Raw genomic sequence first — 10,179 nt, 5'->3', positions numbered from 1 at the left:
TCTCCTTTGTCTTTCATCATGGTTTAAAATGGAATAATGCCAGTGAACTCAGTGGACATACAGTACTATACAAATGATGCAACTGAAATTAAAATCTTATTCTTAGTGGTCTCATTTCAGCACTTCCCTGGATCAAGTGGTTGGTGGTGAGGAAGCTGTTTAACCTGACTACTCCTCCATTTCTCTGTAAATAACAGTAATATAGAAAATACAGAAATTATTTGATGGAAGTTTGTGTGAACATTATAAACACCATATTTTTGCTCTTGATGCATAAGCAAAATGACTGCATCTTCAGCCTAAAAAGGAGCAAGATGATGTCAAATTATGATTAGTTCAAGAATGGCCATGTACATGTTGAGCATGAACATGTTGTACATGAACAAATATATAATGAGAACTTACTACCTATGGTGGAACTGCAGTTTGGTCATACATATTTAAGGCAAACCCAGATCCTGCGAGCAATGATTGAAGGGGCTTGTTATTTCTCTCAGTCCATTGTGTTTGGATTCATTTCAGATCATCATGTTAAATTCTGTCTCTGATCTGCATGGCTATATTGACAAAAGTCAGCTGACCCGGGAGCTGGGAGGAACCTTGGAGTATGGCCACAGTCAGTGGATACATCACCGAACTGTGAGTGTTGGTGTTCTTACACATGTCTACACTCAGAATTGTCCAGATGACAAATGTAGAGCGACCATTCAGTAGTAACTCTTCAGCTGCATTTCAGCCTACAGATTCTGCTAGGGATTCATGGAAAGAGGAAATCCATGACTCAAATAGAGAAAGGTAAATTCCCCAAAAGTTTGTAATAGAAATAGTAATCTGTATTTCACTGTTGACCTGAACTAGGCCCTAACAGTGTCACAGTATTCAGCAAGGCCCTTTGGCACATTCTTAGCTTTTGAATAATTGAAGAGATTCATAGGCCTTCAGCTCATGGTTGAAGTTGAACATATGCTTTATCACTTTACTGAATCAAAGGTCAAGGTTCTCACTGTAATGATTAATTATGTCCATGTTTTTAAGAGAAGAAAAATATTCAAGACACTAGATTTTATTTTCTTTTGTTTTCATTCTTGTGTTATGTAAACATGCACTCCAGCTGGGTCTTATTTTGAGTAACTGAAGAACAGTTAATAATTGTAGGAAGGTAGAAAGGCTTTTTATTCTGTTGCCTTTGAGGAAATTTGTTACAGGTTTGTTTGTTCCCTTTTTGGGTTGGTTAATGAAGCTCAGCGTCTACTTCAAAACAATGTAAACAATTCACTATGGTCCCCAGAAAAGGTGACAGTTTACAAAAACCAGACCTCAAACTCTGGCACATTAGCAGCCAAAATATTGTCCCATCCTACCTAAGTGAAAATGGTCAAAGTTGGGTCCTGAGCCTGGAAAATTTATTTCCCGGAGACTGTATGCAATGTTTGCATCTGTCTGTGTGGGTCTACTTGCAAGAATGGTATGTTAGAGCTCACATCTAAGTAGTCCCAATGTTTTGCAGTGTTCTGAGCAGCCTTGGGTTTGAGTCTGTTGTTGCTGACCTGCAGGTTAGGTCTAACACTTGGAAAAAGAGCTTTTCTGACGTGGCTTTGTTAAGTCAAATCACTTTTGTCACTTTTCTTCTATCATTTTCTGTGCTTTACTGTCCTTATAAAATTAAATTTTACCCTCCTTGAGAACCAGCAAATATTTCAGGTTTCTAAATATGCAAACACAGAATCTGAATTTCCATTAACACAGGTTTGCTACATTTATAGCTGTGTTGACTCAGTGAGTTTAGGATTGAGACATGTGAACAGGCTTACATGTTAAAAGTTTCAAAAATATGAAACTGTCCTTGCAGGAGGGGTGAGTCTGAAGGAATCATCTATATGAGCTTTCAAAATGCTAAAGTCTTGAAAAAAGAGAGGAAGGGAGTAAAAAGAGGCACAAGAAAGGCTGTATTGTTTATTAATGATAAGAGTTTACATAAAGCATGAATATATAGTTTGGTAAACTGTGCAAATAAAAGTGAGACAAGATTTGAGGTGAGTGTAGCTATGTAATCCCCAGATCTTTTGGTTAAATTTGTTTGAAAAACTTTTACCAAGCACAGAGACTTGAAAAAAACCCAGAGATGTCACTTAGGTATATTAAACAATTACTCGTACACACAGGAGTGTGTCGGGGCAAGCATGCTATTAAGTGAAACACTGATAAGCTCATGGTAAGTGGTGCAATCAGCCAGGGAATCTCTGCTGGAGGTTGTCATCAGGGGAGCGTCAGTCTCCATGGCACCTTGAAACAGCCTGACGTTCAGTCTTCATCCTTTTTGCTGCTTCTCTTAGTGTTCTCATATCTTGTTCTGCCAGTGCTTTTTTTCTGAAACAGCTTTAAACTGTTGCTAAACGGTAGCGACACAGCAATCTCACTGCATTGGTTTTTGTTTCTGCTGTCTTATCTTGAATGGCCAGGAGCCTATGAGCTTTGTTGCCCACAGAGTACATTCTGGCTCTTAGTAAACAGCCATTGGTCGTGGATGACTTTATCTGTGTTGCAGTAAGGGTGACATTTCAGCCAACCTAAATCCCGTAGTTTCAGTGATGAGAACAGCAGGCTACAGCTGCTAAGCCAGAGCATATGTGGGTCTGTACTGCTTATGTTGAAAGCAGGCATGAATTTATGGAGAAAAACGGGAAGGCAGCTATGAACCCTGCAGGCATTGCCTCATCTGGGGCATGTTTCAGATCACATATGTGGAAGGTAATTTGTCTCTGCACCTTTTGAATGATGGTCTATCTCCAGTTTGCTTTCCACTGAGGGCACAGCATAATTTTAACTGTCATGGTTGCAAATGAGGAATTCCCATCATTGCTGGAGATGGGAATGCAACTTGCAACAACTATGTAGTGTTTGACTGGATGTAAGAGCATCCCTATTGTTGTTGACTGACTGAAATAATTGAGTGGTTTACATCAATAAGTGTAAAGAATAAAGAGCTATACAGGACAGTTCAGTCCCTAAAGACATTGGTGCATGATTATGAAAAAAACATCCCATGCAGTTACTAGATACAAAGGTTTTAATCACGTCACAAGTCTGAACAATAAATTCTACTCTGAAAAGGCAGCATTCCTTTTTAGCGTTCCTCACTTCCCCTTTCTTCAGTAAAACCACAGATTTCTGACAAGTTTTCTGTCGGTGCACCCAAGTGATAAAGTAACAGCAGTGCTCAGATGAATTTATCCGTTTTAACTGTATTTTCAGTAAGTTGTTCTTTTATTTGTGTACTAATATGAACAGATGGGATGGAGTGACTGGAATGCATTGAGTACAGATAGGCAAGGTGGAGATGCACATTTTCAGAAGTCAGGGGAAAGACAGATTGCTCCTGAGTGAACAACGACTGTATGAACATAAATGTAAAAAGGCTTTGTCCTATATGCTTTTGGAGTCTCCGCAACTTAAATAAAGCCTTAATTAAAATTTTAAACACAGCAGAATTTCCCAGCAAGCATGGGCAGAGATCTAAAATTCCAGTTCTGGCTTTGAAGCTGATGTCCTCTGTGGTTTCATTATGTCTGTTAAGCTCTGGGAGTTCCCCAGCTGGTTCATGGAGCTGATAATACTTGTAGGCCTGTGAAAAGATCATTTGTGACACAAGGATTTCATTTGTAACTTTTAGCATACCCCGAAAAAGGGCAACATGGCCAGCTTTACAGGCGTGTAACACTTGCAGCACACTGTGCCTGAAGTACTAAGCATTGTTAAAGGGCTAAGGGTAAATAGTCAGTCTGTGGCTTTATGCTCTTGCTTTTTCAGGCTATCGAAAACTTTGCAATGACAGTAAAAACAACAGCACAGATGCTACAGACCTTTGGAACAGACCTAGCAGAAACTGAACTTCCCAACGATGTGCAGTGCACAGAGGAGCTCCTCTCCGCCCACACTGACCACCATAGCAAGCTGAAGGTGAAAGTTGTCTCATGATAGCTCCATCAGTGTAATATATGATTTTTGTTTTAACAAAATTTTCTGCCATCATTTGGGAGTCCATTGTCTGGAAACTACCGAAGAGGAGAAAAACCTGGGTTCAGGAGGTCAATTGGATTCAATTACGAAAAAGGACTTTTTACAGTTTCAGGAATGATAAAACAGGGAAATGTCATTTCTACTGTATGAGAGAGTGCGATGGGATCACATCTGGAATAGCATGGGCTCCTGATGAAGAGTTCATCAGAAAGGATGAACCCACACTGGAGCAGATGTAGAGAACATGTGAGAATAATCCAGGAATAGACAGAGTGATCTAACTAGACGATGACTGTCATTTTGTTTTTTAAAAAAAAGTTGGGGCAAGTTTAGCTTTGTGGAGTAAGGCTCAGAAGAAAACATTACTGCTGTCAAGAAATGCCTTAGGTTAAACACAAGAGAAAAAATACTACTTAAGGTATATTAGCACAAGAACAAGTTTTATGCAAGAAGTGTGCAGCGATGTGGGGATTCCTCAGCTGACATGTTAATGTCAGCCTCATCCTCCTTTTCATTGCTCATCTTTCATACTGGGAAGACACCTTCTTCTGTGAACGACTCCTTGATAGCTGAGGTACTATGGCTCAGCATGTCACAAGGTTGCTTAAGGAAATCCCATTAAAAAGTGCAATGTCTCAGCACAGTCTCTCAGCTCACTGAATGATCTGTGGCACACATTCAATTTGTGCTAGAACACTTCATTCTGCCAGTTGCCTGGTCAGAAATGCAATCTGCTCAGATGTTATATACTATTCCTTTTCTCAGAAATATATCTATATTCAGAGTGAATAGATCTAATCTTTGCATTTCTAGAAAGACATATCATCTTTGGTAAACATTTATATTTTGTTCCAAGTATTTAATACCTACGAAAGAATCCTCCTTTAGCATTACTATGCTGTCCATCTAAAAGATATGAGCGTTGTTAGAACAAGTACATACAATTTGTTTGGCTTGTTTTTTTCCCTCAGGATGAGCTGAAACTAGCTGTGAAGCAGGGGGCCACCCTACTGACATGCATTAGGGAGCCAGTCACCCGAAGCGCCAACAGCAAACTCAGTCCAGATGAACTGGAAAATGTGGCAACAGTAGAAAGGTCAGTGAAGCTTGATTACCTCGTGCAAGTTGCTAATTTATTCCTAAGAAATGCAACTGTAATTTAAATGATTTAAATATGCAGACTATAAATTCCCACTGTTTCAGCTATTCAGGATTTATTGGACAGGTAACTCAGAGAATGGAATAGCTTTGAGGAAGTTACTTGATTAAACTGTCAAAGCAAGTTCAAACAAGTCCTGAATTTCTTGGTAATTTTTGGTTGGACCACTAACTACCTGGCTGAAGATTTAATGTGGGACTTACTTTCCCCATAAAATATGCATCCTCCAAACTTCTATGCCTGGTTAGAAAATGGCATCTGAATCCATGTGAGATGAGAGGGTATGTGCTTGTGCATGTCTGTGGAAACACTGGGGGAGGAACAGATGAAGATGATACTCTGAAACATACCCTTCACAGCTGCATAGAAAGAGAGAAATCCCTATTCCTTCTTACAATGCTAGTTATTACCATAAAGCTCTCACCGTGTAGAAGTTTCTACTGTGCCATATGATGCAGTGGAAAGAGAAATGCCGTGCTAGTGTTTCAGCATGTCTGCATTCACTGGGAACAAAGCTGCCAAAAGTAAAGCTGAGCTGATTATTTTTCACTGAATGCTTGAAAATCCTTTAAACAGTCATCCCAAAGGAATTTGCGAATTCATCTTGAATTCAACAACTAGATTTGATTAAAAACACATTTTTCAGGGATAGATTGAAAACAGAACTTTGTTTTTGAGAGGAATAGGGGGGAGCTACTGGCATTTGCCCCAGTAACTTGATGATTCTAGCACTCACTGGGCTTGTAGGAGATCAGGCCTGGTCCCCTGCCTACCCAAACAGTGTCCATCTGTTGAAATACAGGATATTCAGAGAAGACTTTATTTTCTTTTTTTTGTGTTTAAACTGTTCTACTCTGTAATATAATTAATAGATCATTGAGAGACTGAGGATGACTCACCAGTCTGGTGCCAGAAATTTTACTCAAGATGTATGACACCTTGATACTAATTTCTTTGTGAAAGAATGCTTCATCATTTACACAAAGTGAAACAACATCCATAAGGAGGCATTATGACCTTCTAATCTATTGTTTTTAATGGACTGGGAAAGATGATTCAGTTCTTGCCTATTTCTGATGGGTGAAGAAAATGAACAAGATGTAGAGTTCTGCTTTAAGCATTCCTTAAAATAATAATTGCATCACATTCAACCTGCATTAGCCTGGGGTAAATTATCTTTGAAGAATTGGGTGGAAGCTAGGGAGAGACAGCTGCCTTCGGCTGCCAGCTCATAGAACAGCTCTGTGTTCTTGTTGCAGGCCAGCAGGCAGGACTTCAACAGCCACAGTGGATCCATGTAGTTGTCACTCATCAGACACACTCCTGCCTGTCCCACTGCAAATTTCATTCTCTCTTGCTTAAGGGAAAGTTGACACAGAGCCTTTTTACATAGGCATAGGCTTGCCACCATGTCCCTACTCTGCTTTCTGCCTTAAATTGGTGTAACTTAATTATTTCCTATAGTTAATTTCTTTTAAGTTCTTTTTATTCTAATTTCTTAACAGGTTGTTGGCACAGTTGGATGAAACAGAAAAGGCTTTTGATCAATTTTGGACCAAGCATCACCTAAAACTAGAACAATGCCTGCAGCTTCGACACTTTGAACATGATTTTAGAGAGGTATTTCATTTGTTCATTCTGTCTAGCTTTCCCTGGTACATGAGGTCAAATTTTACCCATACTTAGAGTATACTGGCAATCCCAAAAGAAGGTTGGGAGAGAAGCCCTTCGTTACAAAATAGGAAATGGATATTAAAAAGTTAAATTGTTGAGAGCCATCAGCTATCTTACAACATTTGAATAAGGCACAGTGAGGAAAGTGCCAGCCCGTTAGGCCAAAATGTGAAACACCAACTTCATGATAAATCATTTTGCATTTATGTGTGATGTTACCAAATATCACTTCTTCTGTGATGGTAAATTGTCAATCCCACTAGAGTCCATTTAACAGTTCAGAAAGCCCAACTGTCAGCCTAAAGGCTGGAATAATACAGATTCTGGAGTAATAGAGACACTGGAATTACAGGTCTTCAAAACTGTGTGGGCTTAAATAAATAGTGAAATAGTGAAAAGCAGGGCAACTCTTTGAAGAATAGTTGAATGTTGCTTTATTCCTTGGCTTTTCCATTTTGGAACGAGCTGAAAGACTAAACTTGAGATGCAGACTCTTCTAAAAGATATAGGTGAATGTTCAGAAGCCATAGGTTTGTTATAATTTTATAAGTATCTTGTGATGGGGTTTTGGGTGGGGTTTTTGTTGGGATTTTGTATGTTTTTTGTTATTGTTTTTTAGGTAAAACTGGCATTGGATAATCTCATGGAAGCACAAGCAGGTTTTGCTGACATTGGAGACAGTGTGACTCGAGTGGAGAACCTCCTGAAGGAACAGAAACAACTGGAAGAGAAAGGACAGGTTTGCACTCAATATAGTATTCTAGCTGCTATAAACATGATCTTCCAGTCACTTCTCAGTCACTGTCCTTACATCACACTTACTCTCCTCTCATGAGTCATTATTTTAAATTGCAGACCTCAGATCCTAATTTCCAGAAGCCAGAGTTGTTCAGCCCCAGTAGTTCCAGTTTGTTACTTGGAAAGCTAGAATCCAGTTCAAAAATTGGTATTTCAAACCAGGAAAGGCTAGGTCCGTCTTTGGAATCTGAAAAGCTCAGAATACTTAACAGGTTACCTTGATCAGATACCTTTTAAGACCATTCTAGTCAGTCTCACAGCAGTTTGAGGAACACCCGTGCCTTCCAATAAACACTTTCACAGACATTTGGACTTTGTAATTCCATCAGCTGTCAGCTGTGATACACATCACATTTAGTATTATTAGAAAGCATTGAAGAAATGAGTAAGTTGAATCAGAGGAGGATGCACATGAACAAATGGAAAAGCTGATGATCATCTCTTTTAAGAATAGGATTAAGATTTAGAAATATTGTGATATTTGCACAGCTTTTCTGCAGAAGCCTAAAGGAATGAAAATTACAGTAATGTGCATTTGCCTTCCATTGTCCACATCACATAAAGTATTGATGCATGCCGTATTCCTGTTAGCCACCTCAAATTTTAACTTAATGTGGCTAAGGTTATGAATAGTACTCTGTAGGATATGAAGAGTTTTCCAAAATATATCTTGGAATCAAAAATAGACTAAAGAACTATAAGCCTGGCAATTAGTGAATGAAAAAAATTTTTTTTTTATTACTGCGAATTTTGCAGGGAAAAAAACTTTTATAATGAATGTCCTCAGTATATGAGAAAGAAGGCAGCATACACTCAAAGAATCAGAGTGGTTCACAGAATGATTAAGGATGGAAGAGAGCTCTGGAGGTCATCTTGTTCAATGCCCTTGCTCAAGCAGGGCCACCCAGACAGGGTTGCCCAAGAGGGCAGGTTGTCCAGCTGGCTTTTTAATATCTTCATGGAGGGAGACTCCCAACCTCACTGAGCAACCTGTTCCAGTGCTCAGTCACCCTCACAATAAAAAAGTGTTTCCTGATGTTCGGATGGAACCTCTTGTGTTTCAATATACTCACAGACAATGAAGTTGGTCTTTAATATAAAGTAAGACACATCAGCTAGATTAATGTCCCAAACCTTTTCCTTCAGGATACAGCAGGGATTACAGAGATGGATTGTCTTTATTATGCATGTCATTTTAAGATCTAACTTTAGATTTTTTTCTCATTAATTTCACAGGAACCTTTAGAGAAGGCCCAGTCCCTAGCTATCCATGGAGAACAGCTCATCCAAAACAACCATTATGCAGTTGACTCCATTAGACCAAAGTGTGTTGAACTCAGGCGTATTTGTGATGACTTTACCAATGAGACCAAGAAAAAGTATGATATTTTGGGAAAGTCTCTTGAGCTGCATAAGCAGTTAGATAAGGTGAGTGAACCTTCTCAGATAACAGCCCTGGTAAGGTTCTATTGAAAATGAATGTTTTTATAAGCTCAGGTATTTTGGACAAAGAGAAAAAGTGTTTATTCCTTTTTTGCTCCATTTCTTCAGAAACTATTACTATAAAAACTGGAGCAGTAGCTTCCCATAATTATGGTCTTAAAATGATGAAAAGTAGGAAATAAAGTTACAAAAAATTTGAGCTAGGCCTAAATTTGAAACAAGAACCAAATCTATTCCAGTGTTTAAAAACAAACAGTTTACTGCTTGTTCAGTTGTTTTCACTTTCTCTGATCTAGCTAGAATAGCAGGCCAAATGCTTTGAGAATGTCTGCACGTGATCTTAGCCATATCTGAAATAGGAATTACCAAAATTTCACGGTAAAAACCTGCTTCGCAGTATTTTTAACTGAGTTTTATAGGCCGAAGAAGTTTTGGGGAGTTTTGATATGGTTCAAATATTTATTTGGTTTTGGATAATTGTGTGACTGAACGCCAAAATGAGGTAGTACAGCTGACAGATTGGATTTGCAGCAACCAGAGCAACAATTCTCCACTTTGCTCAGAATATTATTATTTTACATATTACTGGACATCTAGCCCATGAGAGCGGAATTGAACTTGCTATTGTTCTACTTATCTAGGTGGGGCGACTTGTGGCCAGGAACTGTTGGGTGCTACGAAGTAACATTCATTCCCTTTAGTGACATGTTAGGGCAAATCTATATTTCATGGAGTAGATGCAACATTTCACAACATGGACTGTTAGTGATGATGGAATCCTTCTTCCCCCATTTTTCTTTAAAGGCAAGCCAATGGTGTGAAGCTGGAATCTACCTCTTGGCTTCCCAAGCTGTGGACAAGTGCCAGTCACAAGAGGGAGCTGAAACGGCACTCGTTGAAATTGAGAAGTTCCTGATAACAGCTAAGGAACACCAGCTCTCTAACCCAAAGGAGTTCTACAATCAGTTTGACATGATCCTCACGCCTGAAATAAAGGTAAAACTCCTCAGATGTGTATGCACTCACTTAGAATTTGAAAATTACAATTTGTCTTGTACATCAGAGTGTACTGGGCTATATATTTGAGT

At 39.0% G+C, this 10,179-nt stretch overlaps 1 protein-coding gene across 1 annotated transcript in view; it reads left to right on the top strand.

The window, feature by feature from the left end:
* Positions 1-522: 522 nt before the first annotated feature.
* MCF2L2 (MCF.2 cell line derived transforming sequence-like 2) overlaps positions 523-10,179 on the top strand; it is a gene marked incomplete at its 5' end in the record, with an annotated part of 23,807 nt that continues 14,150 nt past the window's right edge. The window contains 7 exons of the mRNA XM_010291926.1: positions 523-639; positions 3,808-3,957; positions 4,989-5,113; positions 6,682-6,796; positions 7,470-7,589; positions 8,885-9,076; positions 9,896-10,087. Coding sequence (XP_010290228.1) covers positions 523-639; positions 3,808-3,957; positions 4,989-5,113; positions 6,682-6,796; positions 7,470-7,589; positions 8,885-9,076; positions 9,896-10,087 — 1,011 coding nt within the window. The remainder of the gene's footprint in view (positions 640-3,807; positions 3,958-4,988; positions 5,114-6,681; positions 6,797-7,469; positions 7,590-8,884; positions 9,077-9,895; positions 10,088-10,179) is intronic.

The sequence above is a fragment of the Phaethon lepturus genome, unplaced genomic scaffold, assembly GCF_000687285.1.
Source record: "Phaethon lepturus isolate BGI_N335 unplaced genomic scaffold, ASM68728v1 scaffold35457, whole genome shotgun sequence".
In the NCBI taxonomy this organism is placed as follows: Eukaryota; Metazoa; Chordata; class Aves; order Phaethontiformes; family Phaethontidae; genus Phaethon; species Phaethon lepturus.
Note: the sequence above shows the minus strand (reverse complement) of the source record. Positions and strands in the feature narration are given on the sequence as shown.